At 39.0% G+C, this 18,435-nt stretch overlaps 3 protein-coding genes across 6 annotated transcripts; 1 reads left to right on the top strand and 2 right to left on the bottom strand.

Annotated features, from left to right (window-relative positions):
* The first annotated feature begins 357 nt into the window (after positions 1 to 357).
* Positions 358 to 1,374, top strand: ch25hl1.1 (cholesterol 25-hydroxylase like 1, tandem duplicate 1). The gene has a single exon (XM_008412315.3). The coding sequence runs from the start codon at positions 358 to 360 to the stop codon at positions 1,186 to 1,188; it is 831 nt and encodes a 276-aa protein (XP_008410537.2). The 3' UTR covers positions 1,189 to 1,374.
* A 1,393-nt stretch (positions 1,375 to 2,767) lies between these two features.
* kti12 (KTI12 chromatin associated homolog) lies at positions 2,768 to 6,146 on the bottom strand. Of its 3 annotated transcripts, none has more exons than XM_008412317.3 (9): positions 5,895 to 6,142; positions 5,007 to 5,058; positions 4,850 to 4,902; positions 4,716 to 4,771; positions 4,541 to 4,620; positions 4,285 to 4,444; positions 4,128 to 4,190; positions 3,592 to 3,660; positions 2,768 to 3,048 (listed from the first exon to the last, which is right to left on the bottom strand). In XM_008412317.3, the coding sequence occupies exons 1-9, from the start codon at positions 6,043 to 6,045 to the stop codon at positions 2,905 to 2,907; spliced, it is 828 nt and encodes a 275-aa protein (XP_008410539.1). In that variant the 5' UTR covers positions 6,046 to 6,142; the 3' UTR covers positions 2,768 to 2,904. The 3 variants fall into 3 exon arrangements, with proteins under 3 accessions (XP_008410539.1, XP_081464329.1, XP_008410538.1); XM_081608203.1 differs by having other exon boundaries at positions 2,894 to 3,447; positions 3,523 to 3,660; positions 5,895 to 6,146; XM_008412316.3 differs by having other exon boundaries at positions 2,894 to 3,660; positions 5,895 to 6,146.
* A 1,503-nt stretch (positions 6,147 to 7,649) lies between these two features.
* On the bottom strand, positions 7,650 to 18,148 carry znf592 (zinc finger protein 592). 2 transcript variants are annotated; one of them, XM_008412320.3, is made up of 9 exons: positions 18,048 to 18,148; positions 14,354 to 16,560; positions 12,661 to 12,839; positions 12,404 to 12,577; positions 12,155 to 12,314; positions 11,604 to 11,864; positions 11,035 to 11,147; positions 10,770 to 10,911; positions 7,650 to 10,386 (listed from the first exon to the last, which is right to left on the bottom strand). In XM_008412320.3, the coding sequence occupies exons 2-9, from the start codon at positions 16,538 to 16,540 to the stop codon at positions 9,925 to 9,927; spliced, it is 3,678 nt and encodes a 1,225-aa protein (XP_008410542.2). In that variant the 5' UTR covers positions 16,541 to 16,560; positions 18,048 to 18,148; the 3' UTR covers positions 7,650 to 9,924. The 2 variants fall into 2 exon arrangements, with proteins under 2 accessions (XP_008410542.2, XP_008410541.2); XM_008412319.3 differs by lacking the exon at positions 18,048 to 18,148 and adding an exon at positions 16,956 to 17,192.
* Positions 18,149 to 18,435: the final 287 nt, after the last annotated feature.

Here is an 18,435-nt window from a genome sequence, read left to right as displayed (position 1 = left end):
GATGGGATTAATCTTTTCATGCATATGTCTCATTACAGTGGACAGCTATCTAAAAGCCATTTTCTTGTGCTTCTTGTGGATTTTTACATTATAAATGCAGACAAACACTCTTGATCTGTTTTCTATTTATGCTGGATTAAACATAATCTGAAGCCCTTTGTTTCTTGTGTCTAATGAACGTGCTTGGTAAGCTCACATAGGTATGTTTTGGCACATGTTGAGCTCTTGTGAGGAGAAAAGCAGGCGTTTCTTTTTTTTTTTTTTTGGCTGAGAGCAAAGTCCTGTTTGTTGATCTCCACTATATAAAGCCAGATCTCATCTCGATCAGCAGCAGCAGCAGCAGCCCCAAACAGAAAGATGCTGAACATCAGTGAGCTCTCTCTGAGGTCCCCTCATTTCAGGGCGTCCGACCGTCTCCTGCAGCCCTTCTGGGACCATCTCCTTCTTCACCACCTGTCTCTCGTCTCGTCTCCCTTTTTGCCCGTCATCCTCGCCTTCTCCAGCTACTTTTGCTTTAGTTTGCCTTTTGCTGTGTTGGACCTCTTGGGGAAAAGGGTCCCTTTGTTCCACAAGTATAAGATCCAGCAAGACAGGAGGCCAACGCTAGTAATGATGGCCAAGAGCTTCATGACATCTCTCTATAACCACATATTTTTTGTTCTACCGGCTGTCATAATCGGCATGTTCATACTGCCAACACCAACCCTGCCGCGAGATGCTCCTACGTTATACCAGTTGTTCTCCGAAGGACTGGCTATACTGCTCCTCTTTGACACCCAGTACTTCATCTGGCACTTTGTGCACCACAAGAACCTGCAGCTGTACCGCTGGGTGCATGCAGTCCACCATGAGTACATGGCTCCATTCTCCTGGTCCACGGAGCAGCTCAGCATTCCAGAACTGATGACCGTGGGCTTCTGGAGCAACCTGGACCCGATTCTTTTGAGGTGTCACCCACTGAGCACATGGTGCATAACAGTTCTGAGCATCTGGATGTCCGTGGAGGACCACATAGGCTACGACCTGCCCTGGACCCTGAACCACCTGGTGCCCTTCGGTCTGCTGGGGGGCGCCCCGGCCCACGACTTGCACCACCAGAAGCCCAGCAGCAACTACGCTCCCTTCTTCAGCCACTGGGACCGGATCTTCGGCACTGCTGTGTCTCTGAAGAAGAAAAACGTTGATTAACACAAAACAATAGTCAACACAATTCTGTAAATAATGCCTCTTTTATAAATATGTTGTCTTGTTAAATCTCTTTATTTTGCTGCTGCACTTCTTGCATTATTAGCATTTTTAAAAATGCATTGAACTTGTACAAATATTTAAATGTGTTTCAGCTTTTGTTCAATAAACATCTATTTATAAAGCAGACGCATGCAATATAATTTATTGAAACCTAATGTAGTGTTTGCACATTATATTTAATATCCAGAGGAGAAACAGTTAAATTTGTCTTGTTTATTGTTTCTGACAATCTTCTTACACAAAGGCTCAAATGTTGAAGGAATTTTATTCAGGAAGATTTTGCTCATGAATCCCGTTAATGAAGAGTTTTCTGACACAAATAATTCAAAATTGAAATTGATGTGGCTCAATATAATTACATATAGAAAATTGTAAATGCCTTAAATGAAAATCATCTTTCACTGCAGAAGCAAATCAGAGAAAAATGTTGGAAGATTGAATTTTTAATGAGTACATTATTTAGAATCGATGCAAATATATACTATTAAATATATACTAGAAAGTAAGATTTGAAACTCTCCAGTTCAGTAGTTACAGTTAGCTGTCGCTCTGCTCCACTTTTTCTAATAAGACAACAGTTTATTTTCTCCTGTGACATTTTACGTCGGATCATACAGACGGGTCTTTAACCATTATTTTCTTGTACAATCTTTTTGTATCACTCCCAGACTTCTCTTGAGCTCTCCTTAAGCTGAGCCCAGAATGATTTTTAGTAAGACTTAGAGGCGATGGAAGGATTATGTTGTGGCTTAACAACCTTTTCCGTTTTAATTGTTAATTTAAATGTCCATTTGTTCTAATTACCTATCTGGAAGACACGTTGAAGACTCATTCTCAGTTTACCAGCAGAGCCCATCAGATGTTAAAGAGTTCCCAGAACAAAACAGAGAAAAGGGCCCAGAACATCACTGATCCCGTCTCTAACCTGAAAGTGAATTCCCATGCATTCGTTTGGTGCCAGACCAGGCTGGATGACCCTAAAATATACAACTTGACACTGTGCAGTTTATATTAAAAAAACAGCTCAAGTTCTTGAAATTTTTAATTCAGATTTGGGAGACAAAGTGTCTTAGATTGTTACAGGAAACAGATTTCAGTTTATTAGTTAATATTTATTGGTTCTGATTTCATCTCTCTGTAATAAGGGAATGAGTTTTCTTCTTCCAAATCTAGTTTCTCAGTGGCATTAACTTTTGGTCTTGATAGCTGCCATGTGTTTATGGTTTTAAAGTGATTAAGATGCATAATCTGTGAGTGATAATAAATAAATCTTATTTTATACCTTTTGCTTCAAACTAAAAATCAAACATAAAACAAGCATAACAGGGGTCAGTGACGTGAGGCTATCTCATGTCGGGTGAATATGAGACACCCCTCAAACTTGTTTCATGCATTCATAATCATGCATTTATGTTTGTGAAGTATTTACACCCAGCCTCTCCAATCATCTAAGTATAGCAGATAATTAGCCTTTATAGCTAAATTTTGCACTTTCATTTAATAAACAGAAGTACTCAAATCAATTTATACCTTATTTTAATTTAAAAAGAAAAAAAAACAAGCTAAAGACAATACAGCAATACATTTAAACATCTGCACTTGTCAAGAAGCAAAAAAAAAAAAAAAAAAAAATCCCATCCAGCTCTTTAATTTAATTTAATGAAGGCCCTTATTTAAATACTGAACAAACATGTTGGCAATCTGCCCCGTTTTCTCCGTCGGGTGCATCTTGCTGTAACTGATGAACTGGCGCCGTAGTTTCCTCAGCTCGGCCATGTTGGCGGTCCTGGTCAGCTCCACGTTTCATTTATGGGTTAAGGACATAAAGTTGTTCAGGGAAACCAGACAGAAAGTTTGTTTCTAAAGCAACCTACATGAAAGCTACACGACCACACAGCAAATACGTTACTGAGGTAATGTGGACCTTAAATTATGCACCCATCACTGAAGGCGGACCAACACTGGGCTTTTAAATCAGCTCCTGCTTGGACGGACGTGTTCAAAGGTGAAGAGATAATCAAAGTGTTTGCTTCTGAGAAGGAGCGTCACAGGGAAGCCACCGGGAGCATTTGGTTGGTTCCCACCAGTCACGTCTCTCCGCATTTTATTACAGATGCGACCTTTACCTTGGCCTGCAGCTCTGCCTTCAGCTCAGGAGTGTTTATGGGGTCTTTGATGATGAGGCCTTTGCCTCCCCATCTGCAAGCAAATGTGACTTCCTTCATCAGACGAGAATATTAAACGAACCCACCGACGTTGCGCAATTAAACTTACCTGGTACTGGGACGTCACAGCAGTCAGAAAAAAACAAACATCAGCCTTGGTTCGAAGCATAAAGGATATCTTTTCTGTAGCTCCTGGAACTGAGATAAGGTCTCCAGGGACACTTGTTTTCTGGGCGTTAAAAATTGCCTGAAAGATTTTTATTGTCTTTATTAAACAGCACAGTGGGTAGAAAATGATGGGTTCATATCTAACAATAATTGAATGATGATCGACTATAAAACCAAAAACTGTAAGGGAACAGTAACTAAAAAAAAAAGTTTTTTTTGTCATACAGGAAGTATTTTTTTTTAATCATTTAAAAATAACAGAAATTAGAAATCAAATTGAGCTCATTCAAAGATAGAGAAATAATTGTGTATTAATTCTGTTTGGAGCTTTATAAAGATTATTGCTCTAAGGCAAGGAATTGATATTATCGGCTTGCTCGGTCTGAAGCACAGGAAGTGATAATCTGTCATAATCTACAAGTCTACTTGAGTCTTTAAGTCTGGCTTTAAACATATTTGAGTCAATTATTATGAGTCAATCTCAAACTGGTAGAACGTCAGACCCACTGAAAAAAAAAATGGACAGAAATATAAAGGAGGACGTACCATTAAAACATCCTGTGTGATTTTGTCCAACTCATACAGGAAGTTTGTTGAGGAAAGGGGTTGCTGGGGGGCGGAGGGGGGGAAGAAAAAAGGAAGAAATCCTATTTGGGATTACACACATCACATCAAACAATATGGCTTTTGTGAATTTGCTTACGCTCTGGGTGGACTGATTAGGCGGGGGGGCTTTTCTCTTAAAAAGCGCGTCAGAAACGGCTTCAAGAGGAGGAACGTCGTCTTTGAGGACAGTGAAGAGAGGACTGTCCCATCTGTTCCTGGAGTCTGGTGCTTCAAACCTCTGAACTAGCCCGTCAAAGCTAAAAATAAACCCAACACACAAAGAAAAGGACACTTTAATATAACAAATTAATCATCACTGTTATTAATTCATTGTGTAGAAACTTCTTACTCACATGTCCTGACTGTATTGCTCTGCAGCTTCTCTGTTTTTGTTCCACAATGAGCTTTCTTCACCTGATGTCAAGCAGTGCACCTTCATCAAAAAAAAAGACCCCGAGTATTAGTTACGCCGACACATGTCATTATAATCCATAGGTTATATTTTTTCCCCCCCACCCGCATTCTTACCAGGCAGTGCGGTGTCTGCGCATGCTTAGTCAGACAGAACAATTCGTAGCGGTAACCTGTGAGACATGTCAATAGGTTACATCACAGTGCTTAAAATGAGAAATCGCACAACTCGTGTAACTCTTGATATATACCTTTTATGTAATTCAATGAGTCTAAAATTACAATGTTGTCCTTATTGACCTTCCTAAAAAAAAGAACAAAAATAATGTGTAAAAAAAAAAAGGCAAATTTTAAAGAACGTCTTGTAACATCCGGCATGTGGTGGAAGAGAGATAAGGGTAAACCTACCTCTCTACTTCAGCTTTTAGAGATGCTCTTGTATCTTTCTCTTTTTGGGAATCTGCAACAAAACCGCAAGTTTAACCCATAACAACTTACTATAACAAACATTAACCATCCGATTTCAGTGCTCCACAAAGTTAACCATATATTCACTGTTGTGTTTTATTACATTATGTTTTTTTGTTATTCTTAGTAGTCAAAGTAGTTGTACAAAAAGTCTTCAGGATTGACCATTTTTGATGTAAACCATATGGGCAGAAGGAGGCATTAAAGGGGGATGCATAAGTACCTTAAAAAACATAGAACTTATATGTTGCACCTTCAACAAATGTTCTATTTTTTGTTTCCACCTAAAATATTACTAATAAATCCATTCGTGAGTCTGATTTAGGATCAAACACTGAAAATATTTTTAAATTAGCTCAATGTAAAGAAAAAAAAGTCACATTACAGAAGCTGGATTGTGTGGAATAAAATGTTATGATATTTCAGAAATATGATTTGTGACTTAGTTTGCGCTATATACCTTAAACTTTTATAATAAAGATAAAGAAATTAAGGGCTATTGGTTTAATTAGCACAGGGGAGCCAGGTAGAAAAATTGTAACACCATGTCTGCATATGTGTGAATCAGGTTTCAGATAATTTTTTTCGCTCATTTTCCCACCAGCTGAAACGCGATTATATTTAACAACCCGGATCAAGCATTTACATGCCACTGTATCCTGGCACGCGAATAAAACATGCCCGGGTCGCAAACAATTTAACAGAATGGGACAAAGCCAAAGCATGACGCTAATAACTTTTAAGACGATTTGTCAGCGGGTCGGAAATTTCAGAGAAAGCCAACAGCACCGAACAATAGTGAATGGGAACGAAGCTAGCCGAACTTGCCTGCATAAACACTGTTTCTATCAACGCCCAGAGCTCGGTCTCCGACAATGTGAACCTGTCGGTCGGTGGTCTCTTCAAAATGCGCCTTCAGTTCTTCTGCCCTCAGTGTTTTACCACTACACGGGTATCCGCACATTACTATTAAAGGCATAACTGCTGCTGGTTAGTTCAGTAACATGGGGACCAGCACGTTGATGCTCAGCTCTGTCACCCGGATATGAAAAGCAGCCATACCGAAAGGGGGCGCCAAAACACCCAAAGCCACCCATTATTCAAAAATACATTAATAAAACACACATTTCATACAACTTCTTTGCTCTTTTTATTGAAACAGAAATATACAGCATGTTAAGAAGGTAACAGGTATATTTTGAATAACAAACACAAAGACGAATGGAACGCAATAAATATTACAAGACAAAACAGAACACCTTGCTTAAATTAGTCTTTTTTTTTACTTGACAAAAAAATAATAGATCTCTGATCTTCATCAGTTGGTGCTCGGATTGTTACAGGTAAGAGGTTGGTTTCTTCAGGCTGGATCTCCTCTTTCTCTATATTAAGACAAAAATAAATATATATACTGTGAGATAGGGCAGTAATTGTAATAATAGCAAATAAGATGAAGATATTAGTAATAAGATATAACTTAATGTTAAATATTAATTATAATAAAATACCCAAAACAACAATATAAAAATAGTGCTGTAGTATGGTAATAGTTGTGGTAATAAAAATATCCACAAGAAATTATTGTGAAAACAGCAAAAATAATACTAGTAATTGTAACTTTTGGATGTGAAAAAAGTACTAAATAATCATTATAAAAATAATTGTATAATTAAATGAAATAATTTGATTATAATCAAATTAATTTAATTACAATTAATTTAATTATAATTTAAGAATTATACAAAATAATAATTAGAAAAGCATTACAAAAAAGCAACATAACAATAGTGAAAAAGACAGTACTGACGATAAGTAGTAGTAATAAAAATATTTCCAATCAATAAAACTTACAGTAATTTAAATGATACAATGAATTAACAGTAAACAATAATATGATAAAGTCAGGCTAACATTTCCAGTGTCTGTTTTCTTGTTTGTTGAGCGGCCCTCAACACCTTGGTGATCAGTGCCTGCACATCTTCCACTCTGGCCACAGGATTCACATCTCTGTCTTCAGATGGAATATCGATATTCTCGAAGACACTTTCCAGCAAGGAGCTATCCACACTTTTCTTGCCCATGAAATGCCCTATAATAAAAAAATAAAAATTCAGACTCCCAATTAAAACTGCCTCTATTGAGACAAAATTCAAATTTTCAGCAGTTTAAAATGTTCTTACCTGTTGCCCAAAGATTTCCTCTGGGATTCACCTTGAGCTGGGATACTTTGTTTTTCAGTTCGGTTAAATCAAGCATCACTGAGGTTGTCATCGCGATATACGAGATAAGGATGAAAGAAGACAAAAATCCCCCCCTACAGATTGCTGTCATCTTGCTTCTCCCTTTGCTATCTTAATTAAAAAAAATTATTTGAAGCTCTCCAAATACGAGAAGAGCTTTTTATACCAAGATGGGCTGGGCTCGAGTCGCTGAGAGCATGAGGTCATCCTCTAGTGGTTGTTGCTTATTGGCTGGACACTGCTCATTTGGGTGACTTGCGTGAAGTATGACCTGTCACTTTTAAATGCCAGCGTCACCCAAATACAAATGTTTAATGCTGCAAAAAACAAGACGGAGCAGATGTTTCATTAAATGCACCTGTTTATTTGTAAGTACTTCATGTAAACGTAACAGCAAGGCATGTAGGCCACTGCATGCTGAACAGATGTAATGGCTTCGAAGGATGCTGTGAATCCAGGTTTCACTCATTACTGTATGTACACATTTCTTTTTCTCTATACAAGTCCGCTTTCTACACTGTATCAAAAGTACAAATGTGTTTTACTGAATGTTATAAAAAGCTAAATTGTGAACAGTTAACCCTTCCCACCTGCAAGCAGATAAACTGCTGCAGTGCGATTTCGAGCACTATAATAGAAAAGTTCACTTGCTTATCAAGTCAATATGACCGTTAAACCTAAATGTTCCCAAAATAATTTATAAAATTTATTAACATGGGAGGATACAAGTTCTAAAAATATAATTGCTTACATTGCACTGAGATTAACTTCAACCTGCCAAAGCCTCGGATCATTTAACAATCACTGCCATTTAATAGTGGAGGTAGGAACCGTCACGTGGACAACACAAAACAAGAAGCACTGCTGCACAAATCAGAACCTGCAGACCACAAAATTCCTTCGTGATCACAGATCCACGAGCTAGTTTTCTCCCGACATAATTCTGCATTCAATTGCGTCCACAGGTTGGCATTTTGGAAAACAGTATCCTAGATGTTAACACCAAAGCTCACACTCGCATCTTCTCTGGATTATCCGAAACCGTGTACCCTGATTTGAAACAAACACTGACATTAACTTGCTGAAAAGATACACTTCTGGTGATTTGAGGTATTTTCAATAGTGCTGCAGCAAAACTGTAATACCTCAATGTCTCCTCCTCGCACGCGACGCACAAAAGAAAAGTCAAATTTGGGATGACCGACACATATTTAACCAATAACATAAAGACATGAGCATTTTAAAATGCACCAATCAAGCTTTTTATACCTGTAGGAATTTTAACACATAAAAAGTAAAACTCAACTTTAATAGCCTTTTGTTTATATTTGTCTGTGGTCTTAAAAGTACGGTTGTTCTGTCTTTTTGTAGTTACCAAAATGGTGCGAGTACTACAATTAAAGCACAGCTAAATTCAAACGTTTTATGTTACAATAAATCAACAATAATCCTACTTGTTTGTGGCATTCAAAACTAAATTTTAGCTCATCACATTACCATCTACTGCATTTCTGAAAACCATAGACTTGACTTTTAAACAGATATTCCTGAGCATCCTGATGAGATGGGCTTTGAAAACACGTTTAAAAGTAAAGATGAGCGCTGTTTTATGTGAAAAGTAAGATTAACATATTACTAACATGCAAAGTAAATTTACTTTAGTGAATAATGACAATACTGTTCTTTATAAAAACAATACAGGTAAAAATATGGATTTGCTTAAATATACTGCACTCTTATAAAAGGACAAAAATGAAAAAGGCCCCAAAGCTTTGTACCCCATCTATTAAAAATAACTAAAGTCTTATGAGCCAAACGTATGCTTCAGCATCAAATCAATATATAAAGCATGGAGTATTTTCTAGCTTTCATGGGACAAGAATTCAAGCGGACAGATGGACAAGGCTGTCCATTACAGGTTTAACTTAAAATACACACACATGCACATTCAATTGGTAAATTGTGAATGTGCATACAGAGTTGAATTTAGTTACCAATTAACTTAACCTTCATGTTTTGGGGATAATGTGAAGGATGTGAGCTACCCCAAATGTGCAACTTGAACAGATAGACATGCAGATACACAAAAACCAAGCTACACCTCAATCTGAACTTTAGATTTTAGAAAGAAGTTATTTTGAATGTAGGTGAGTCTTTGGGGACACTGCAGGCCACTGAATATTGATTACAGTCACTACTGAATGCAACACAAAACAAAGAGAAAAAAAAATTAGAAGACAATGTGCTAAAGAATACTTGCACAGACTGGTAGAGCTGCTGGAACCTCAAAATAAACACGGCCAAACCGGTGAGCAAACCCATTCAGTTACAGCCCGTTACATTTTATGCTCTTGATCCACATGGGGGTTAATTGTGAGCAAATCAGCGATCCATGTAAACACACACCACCTGGACCAATAGCAGCTGTTAGTATGTGTTGCTACGACGTGGAGTTATTTTCTGAACAGGTGCACGTCAAGCTAAAGGGGAGCCACACGGGGTAGGTTCTGCGTCAAGCTGACGTTGAAGCATAAATTTGGCTCGACACCATAAAAAAAAAAAAAAAAAAAAAAAAGGACAAATAAATGCAGCTTTTTCTGGGACAGATGTAACCTTCACTACTGGGAAGAAGCTGAATCTGTCTGGGAAAGAGTTTTTAGTTTTAAATGAAAGTCTGAAGTGTTGGTGTTGGGAGGGTTTTCTGGCTCCTCATCCAGCGAGGGTTTGTAGTCATTCACATGAGCAGTCGAGACTGATCCAACCGACCGACCGACATCTCTCATCTCCTCCTCTTCTTCTTCATCTTCCTTGGGATCTTTGACTTTGTGCACAATAAAAAGATGTCTATTAAGAGAAACCACAGATGTGAAACACAGACCACAGTGAAGGCACTGAGGAGTGTTTTCATCTGTTTTATGCTGAGGTATATGCTGCTGGAACTCGGTGCTGACGTCCGTGGTGAAACCGCACTTTGAACAGCGGAACTGAGTTTTAAGACGTTTAGCCGGAGGAGCGTCGAGATCACTGCAATTCGGGGTGTCAGCCTGCCTGCGCCTGACTGGTGACGCTGATATTATTCCCTGAATAAAATCATAAAACAACCTGTTAAAACTGGGATCACTACAATCTGTTACATTTTAACACTGGCCTGTGAGAAGTCCTTTTTTTGTTGTTTTGTTATTTTTACAAATAAAACACACTGCTGTTAAAAAGTATTTGGCCCTTTACAAATGTCTTGTTCTGGCTGTTTTTTCCCATCTCACGCAAAAGTTTCAAATCATAAAATTGCATTAACAGAAGAAGATAATTAAGATTAAGTACAAAAAGCTGTTCTCAAATGATGTTTTTAGAGAAATAAATAAGAAACAATGAAGGAAATCATAACTGGAAAGCAGCTTTTGCTACTAAATATTAAATATTAAAATATGCTTGATTATTTATCTATTTGTTTATCTATACCTACCTTGCCTGAAGGGCTTTTAAACTCTTTGATGGATGATTTGGGCATCTGCCTGAGATCAGGGTTTTTAATTCCATGCATAAGACTTATGTGGTTCTTCAACATCACGCTTGTTGTGAAGGTTGTCTTTGGATCCGTGCAGTACCTGTGGAATGTGGTCAAAGGTTAAAATATTACTGTAAATTCTTTAAAAGCCTTAGAAAAACAAAAATAAAATAAAAAAATCAGACAAGAGATTAATATAAACTTTAAGGTCGCTTAAACTTACCAACAAGAATAAATTCTTCTTTTACCATCATGTTCACTGCGAATGTGTCTCCTCAGACTGGTGGCTGCGTTGAACGACAGCTCACAGTGGCGACAAGGATATTTCTTCATTGACTGAGGTAAAAACATCAAACATAGTTGCAATAAGATGAGCTTGTAAAACTGCACCTACTTAACCACATTAAGAAACCTAAATATGCCAAAAAACTGAACTTCATTTGAGTGCAATAACACATAAAAAACTGGTTTGTTGTACATTTATCTTTTCCTGAATGCTCTTAGGTCAGTTATTTTGTGAGTTGCCAGACAAAGTGGATGAAATATAGCTTTTCTCCAGTTTTCTGGAGAAAAGAGTAACACATCAACGAGAAAGTAGATCACATCATACTTTCTCATTTTCAATTGCCACTGGTAACATTTGTTATTAAATCTGACATTTTAGGTCGCAACAGTAATGTGACCGCTGTAAAGTCTCCCCCTGATCATCGACATAATATTGTGATATCACACTGTCAGAATGTTCTGAGACAGGCCAGCACTTGGTGAAAAGGTTTGGAGTCAAACATCTACCTTTCCATGGTTGATCTTCATGTGAGAAACATAGGACTCTCTTTCAGAAAAGCACTGCAGACACTCGCCGCATGTCCACCCCCGAGGCTTAACGCGAGATTTGGCGTCCTGCTCCGACTTCTTCCTTGGACTGTCGGTGTTTTTACGAGTGACGTGACTCTTCTCCTGCTGGACAGGATGAGACTCTGGGAACCAATCCAGCCTTTCTTTTTCTTTACTGTTCTTGTCTGTGTCTGCCGTCATATTTCCCACATGCACGTTCTGCCAGATGAGAAAACATACAGAGGAAAGCACTCATTACAGTTAAAGACACCATACCTTATACTTTATAATAATAAATTAAGCTAAAAGAAAATGGTCACAAAATGCTTGTTTGAATAGAATCAGTAGTGTAACAGGACAGAACACCTGCAACTTGTGATTACGTTTCTCTTTCCTTAGTACAACTTTCAATATTTAAAAAGGTATAAGTAAAAAAAAAACCAATTATATAAAAGAAAATGATTGCAAACTTCATAACAATAATAATAAGCAATATGTTTGGAACTAACCTTGAAGTGCTGCATCAACAGCCGCTTTTGTGGAAACACAGAGTTGCATTCTGGACACTTGAACACACATGTGACTCGCTTGTTGGCGTTTTCATGGAAATGTTGAAAAAAGTTGTGTTTTTTATTGAAAAGTGCCTTGCAGGAACACTTAAATACCAACCTGCAGAAATACAAACGAATAAACGTGTTGACAACTCTTAAAATGAAAAGTACAACTTAGAACTGTCAGACCATTTGCATTTAACTTACTGAGGAGTCTGCTTGCTAGATTTGTGTTTATTTTTTAAATGCACTTCACAGCCATCAGAGGTCTTGAAGGCAACTGGACAGACTGAACACTTGTACAAGACCTCGCAGTGTTTCTCCTCAACATGAGTCTTTTGTCCAAGGAGGGTTCTGAAAACCATGTCACAGTGAAGACATCTGGAAGAAAATATATTAAAAAACACTATTATAACACCTTTCTGTGAATTTAAAAAAACCTACTGTTTCTTTAGCCTACTTACTTGTACCAAGCCTTGCGAGCATAATGCAGACAGTTCTCCTTGACATGCTTCTGGATGTCAGCAGATCGACTCGGGGCGCCGCACTCAGGGCAGCAGTAGGGGGACTTGTGGGCATGGAGGCGCTGGTGAGTTCTGAAGCTGCACTTGTTTGGCAACAACATTGAGCAAACTTTACAAATCTGTCGTAATGAAAGACAAGGACAAGGGGGAGGGGAAAAAAAGAGCATAAAATGTATTAAAAATGTAAACGTAAAGAATGGATACGTCAACTTTATGGAATAAGTTTATGATTTACATTTTTTTATATTACAGGAGCTAAACATGCACATAACCCCAGTCTGTGACGCAGCTCAGCCACAGAATGTTTTTAAATGCCATCTATACCCACAGAATATGAATAGATTGAGTAACGGAATCAAGGTCTGCCAAAGTTTGAAAAAAAAATAAAATAAATAATAATAATAATAATAATCCATCCATCCATCCATTTTCTTGCACCCTTGTCCCTTAATGGGGTCGGGAGGGTTGCTGGTGCCTATCTCCAGCTAACGTTTCGGGCGAGAGGTGGGGTCACCCTGGACAGGTCGCCAGTCTGTCGTAGGGCAACACAGAGACACACAGGACACACAACCATGCACACACACACTCATACCTAGGGGCAATTTGGAGAGGCCAATTAACCTAACAGTCATGTTTTTGGACTGTGGGAGGAAACCGGAGTACCCGGAGAAAACCCACGCATGCACAGGGAGAACATGCAAACTCCATGCAGAAAGACCCCAGGCTGGGAATCGAACCCAGAACCTTCTTGCTGCAAGGCAACAGCTCTACCAACTGCGCCACTGTGCAGCCCATAATAATAATAATAATAATAATAAAATATATATATAATTATTCATATGTAGTTTCAACGACTGCCTGGAGTTTTGTACAAATCAGAGAAGTGCCATAATATTGCTTCCCAAAAGCAGCTGCTGCACACAGCTGGTCAGCTGTCTGAAAAAAAGCTATTATACTTTCCCCACACTTGCAACAAACATAAATTCTTCAGGAAATATTGCTAGTCCTGGAAACTACTGACGAAAAGGGCAACATCTTTATTAAGCTGACGTTGTTTATAATTGCTACGATTAGCCAGGGATGAGCTGCTAATTGCAGGCTGTAACCGAACAGATGGCCCGATTAATTAAGCAGCCAAAATGAATTTGTTATACTTGTGCAACAAAATGGTAAAAAAAATAGCACATAATGTGCCATAAAAAAAGGTTAGTTCAAAGTTACTGTTCATCTAAATATTAATCTTTGTCTGAGTTTACATCAAAATAATAAATAAATGGCAAATAAACTATCAGCAGCAGGGGTAATTGCTTCAGTTTTAAAAGCACTTGCATCATATTATGCTGTACGTTTTGTTTTAACATATTTTATAACATTAAATTTGAGTATTTTTACTCAAGGCCATCACAGGGGAAGGTTTCACTCCGACTCATGCCTTCTATAGATGAATGACTCCATTGCACTAAGCACTATATTTGAATTTTAACATCTAGCTCTAAAGCCATTACAATCTAGTTTGGCCTTCAAAACTTGATCACATTATTGTTTCCTTTTTTTTTTCTTCTTCTTGATTTAATCGACACTAACAAAGACGCAAGAGCACATTTTCTCATACTTTTCCACCCCATTTACTCACCAGCCCTTCCACGTCTTCTGACATCTTCTGGTAATGACCTGCAAGCGCTTTGTAGTCTGGCAACTGCTTGCTGCACTCCAGACAACGGAACGTGTTGCGAATCACACCGTCTGGGTATAAGGGCATGACGGGTTCACTGACCGGTGAGACTAACATTGAGGGGTACGGGCCTGTGTTCGCCGACTCAGAGCTCAGTGGTACAAACATCTGCTCCTCTGATATAGGTTTCAGATGGAGCTGCGTGCACTGCATCACGCTGCCGTTGCTTTTGTGCTCCCGTGCGTGTGCCAACAGGGCGCACCTGTTAAAGAAAACCAGGGTCTTTGCGCAGTGTGTGCATCCTACTTCGATCTGGACACTCCTCCTGTTGTAATGAAACGCCAGACTCCTCTCGACGCCAAACGAGTCCCCGCACTCGAGGCAGCAATATCCGCGAGGCGGAAGCTTGATGTTGCACTCTGGAGGGGGGCTCAGGTTAGGCACGTATACAGGCACTGGGTTGGCACTTGTCAAAAGCCTGCTTAGGGTTCCTGCAGCTGTGTTCGGGGCAGATGAACGGGGGAAAGGCGTGGCTGTTTTGACTTGATGCACCAGAGGGACAGTGCTGCAAACCGAGGAGGGAAGAAGGTGTTGACTTTGTTGATGGGACGAGGGCCGGGCAGCAACTGAAGCAGCAACGCTGTGAGGGACCAAATTTAGACTTGCCAAGTGCATTGCTTTTGGAAGGAAGTTTGTGTTTGATGTGTGACCTGTCGTAGATGAAGCTCTCTTTGGTTTCTGCACATCGTGTGCAACGGATCGTTGGACAGCACGACTACTCCTGTGGAAGCCTGTCCTAAAACCTCTAGAGTTTTCCTCAGGCCTTCTGGGCATTTTGGGTGAAGATGTGCCTGCTGCTGGGTTACTCCCGGGACTGCAATCAACAGCTTGAAATTGACGAGGGGACACGGCGTTGCAGTAGGAGTCTTCGCTGATCATACTCTGCGACGGCGAGGATTCATAAGCAGAATGAATCTCGTCTGTTTCGGAGTCAGGCAGCACACTGGTCACTGTGCGTTTGATCTGACCAGAAGTGGTTTTAATAGTCTTAATTCTGACCCTGGGTATGGCTGGGGATGAAACAGATGCCACTGCAGGGGACGTTTTGCCGCTGCTGTCACTGCAGAGGCTTACAGGGCTATCAGAGGGTTTCATTAACCGTTTCACTACCTCATTCGGACTCCTGGGGCTTCTTGGGGATATAGGTGCCATGTTATTAGGTTTAGCGCAATCACTGTGTGATGCTGACGATTCTATGGGATCAGTTTTCTCAATGGGATCCTTTTTAGTATTTGGCACAATTGGAGCCTCATTAGACAAGGGCAATTTAGATGTCTGAAATTTGGCAGATGAATAAGAGTTGGTAACATCCTCCGTGTTTTGGAATTCCACCTGTTTAAAGTTCTGCTCACTGCTTAAAGAGGTAAATGGGCAACATGCTCTAGTGGTGTTCTCTGTTTCACCTCTGATATAGCTATCAGAGAGATGATCGTTGCTTCTGGCATTTTCTGGTGTGCTCTCTTTAGTGTTCTTGGGAGACGCATCGAACAAAAAAATATCAGATTTTTGTTCCCTGCCTGGAACTAAAGGTTCTGCCAAAACCTGAGCTTCTAGACAACAAGGCCCCTCTTGTTTTGAAACCTTTTGGTTTTTGCTATACAACACCTCTGTCTGCGGACTGTAGGGGGGACTAAAATGGGAAAGTGATGGAGAAAATACTGCGGTTTCATCAGGTTTCTGCTGAAGGGGAATTTCTCCAGGAAGTTCTCTTGAACCCTCCCCATTCAAATCAGCCTGAAATGAATTAGTAAAACTTGTGTTGGATGGTTCCACAGGCTTAACGCAGGCCTCTTGTCCCTTGAATCCATTCTGCAATGCTGTAGCTGGATGAAGCCGGTCACTGAAACCTTCAAGTGACTCTTGTCGACTTGTATTTTTCACTATAACACTAACAAGAGGAGTATCTGCTGCAGTGGCAGCTGGGTTACTGAGTAAGCTGTCATCCAGACAGATTACTGAGTGTTTTAGTTGATTATCTATCTCCTCGTGGCTTTCCTGGATGGCTTCTTTAGAATCCAGTCCAGTGGCATCTGGGATGTCAAAGGCTGCCAGAAGGTCATCAAAATCTGGGGTTTTCATGTCACCCATGTCTCTGCATTCTCATAAACCTGTGAAAAACATCCGAAATTTGCACTAAGTTACAATACAAGACTCATTCAATTTTCACAATGGCTTCAGCTTACTACACTGCAAAAAATATAACTTGTCTTAAAGGTTAAAAACAACTCCAGTGCTAATATTAGCATTAGCTACAAAGCCAACACGTCTAGATAAGTTTTCTTTTAAATGTAAGATGCATGAGCGCAAAAATACATTCCTAAAACATTAAAGAATGACAGTAAGATTGGGGCAAAAATGCACAGGCTGCGAGGTGAGGTGGCTAACATAGTACCTAGCTAAAACGTTTCGAAGCCAGGCTAGGTAGCCAACAACAACATGCTAAAGCGAAAACATTTAAGCTAAGCACTTAAATACTTTACTTATTTATGCAAATCACGCTTACCATTTGATACTCGTGTGCCCAACGATCTAGAATGCTGTTATATAGCAACGTAAATATAGTACAAAGTTCATACTGCTGTAGGGTATTGTAGCTAAGCTATGCTAAACGCTGCTAACGTCAACTTGGTTTTCCTTTTTCCGTCTTGGGTGATTCAAACCCTCATCGCTGTCTTACAGGCAAAACGAGAAACTGGGTGCCACAAGGAAGGCGAAGATTGGCTGGGAAATCAATAAACCTCTTCCTTCTCGAATATTAGGTAGGTAAGAGTAAATACATTTTAAACCTGGATACAAACTACCTTTAGGCGACTCTGAATAGATACGTTCTTTGTAGCCAATAGAAGCCAAAGAAGCCATGGCTACCCATATACATTTCTAACCAAACGAAGCTTTGAAATATAAAATGATGATTAACTAAAATTAGTGTTTTACAGATTAAGCATGTGATTTTTCTCTTTTTTTAAGGCTTTACTATACATTTCTGTAACAAGGATTATTTAATCAGAAATGTATTCCTTCAGTAACAAGCAGAATACTTGGGGGAAAAAGGTGGACCCTTCAGGTTGTGAATGAGTCTCTCCTTAAAACAGAGGTATTTTAGTAGTTGCATCTTGGAAGCTATTAATGTATATGTTTAATTTCCCACCCTCACCTACACTCAAGAAATATTGATCATGACTGAAACTAGAACTTGGAAACAAATGGCTGAAATCAGTTTCCTATGAAGTGGTGGGACTCAGTGCTTAATTTGAAACAAGCATAGGACAGAGAAAACATGTGCATAACAAGAACAAAATAATTAGCTTACCACTACTTTTCTGTTTGAAGAGGAGTAGGAAGAAGTGAACACTTATTTAGTCCTACCCTTTATCTAAATTAAATATCAACTCAATAATTATCAAAAATTTGTAATTAAAACCAAGTTATAATATTCATGTGCCTGTTCAATATACTGTACCGAAGAGAAAACAAATACATTATATTACGTAGACAAAATGGTTACAAACTAACTCATAACAAGACAAGAAAATCTACTGGTAATAGCAATAATGATTTCATAATAACAACTGGACATGTAGTGTCAGAATATTACCAGCTCCTTGCCGATGTACATTTATACATTCTTCTTAATCTGTTATATAATAATAAATAAAATTTAAAAAGCCCCAGGAGCAACTCTAGAACTCTCTGAAGGAATTTAATATCACCTTTCATATAATGCCTTAGGATCCCTCAGTTTGAACTATAACAACATGGATATCTGTCTGTTACCTTAGCGATCCAAGAAGACGATCCAAGATTGATTGATAATAAATTCTGATAAAGCAGAATACCTTTTTTATTCTTGAATTTAACTATGACTTGAGAAATCTTTGCATTTTAACCAAGATACCGGTAAGACAAAACCTGCAAGACCTAGCTGAGGGAATTATTAACAACGCGTTCTCCTTCCCGCTAGTCACAGTGGGTAGAGCAGAAAC

The sequence above is a fragment of the Poecilia reticulata genome, chromosome 6, assembly GCF_904066995.2.
Source record: "Poecilia reticulata chromosome 6, P_reticulata-male-v2, whole genome shotgun sequence".
NCBI classification, from domain to species: domain Eukaryota; kingdom Metazoa; phylum Chordata; class Actinopteri; order Cyprinodontiformes; family Poeciliidae; genus Poecilia; species Poecilia reticulata.
Note: the sequence above shows the minus strand (reverse complement) of the source record. Positions and strands in the feature narration are given on the sequence as shown.

Bases quoted from the DNA above. Each gene is read 5' to 3' on its own strand.
- ch25hl1.1 (XM_008412315.3), top strand. From the start codon at position 358: ATGCTGAACATCAGTGAGCTCTCTCTGAGGTCCCCTCATTTCAGGGCG.
- kti12 (XM_008412316.3), bottom strand. From the start codon at position 6,045: ATGCCTTTAATAGTAATGTGCGGATACCCGTGTAGTGGTAAAACACTG. The intron at 4,903-5,006 runs GTAGGTTTACCC...TCTTTTTTTTAG, and splicing joins CTAAAAGCTGAAGTAGAGAG to GAAGGTCAATAAGGACAACA. The intron at 4,772-4,849 runs GTATATATCAAG...CATGTCTCACAG, and splicing joins CTCATTGAATTACATAAAAG to GTTACCGCTACGAATTGTTC.
- znf592 (XM_008412320.3), bottom strand. From the start codon at position 16,540: ATGGGTGACATGAAAACCCCAGATTTTGATGACCTTCTGGCAGCCTTT. The intron at 11,865-12,154 runs GTTAGTTCCAAA...CTCATCTGGCAG, and splicing joins TGTTGATGCAGCACTTCAAG to AACGTGCATGTGGGAAATAT. The intron at 11,148-11,603 runs GTAGATGTTTGA...TTTTTACCTCAG, and splicing joins TGAAGATCAACCATGGAAAG to TCAATGAAGAAATATCCTTG.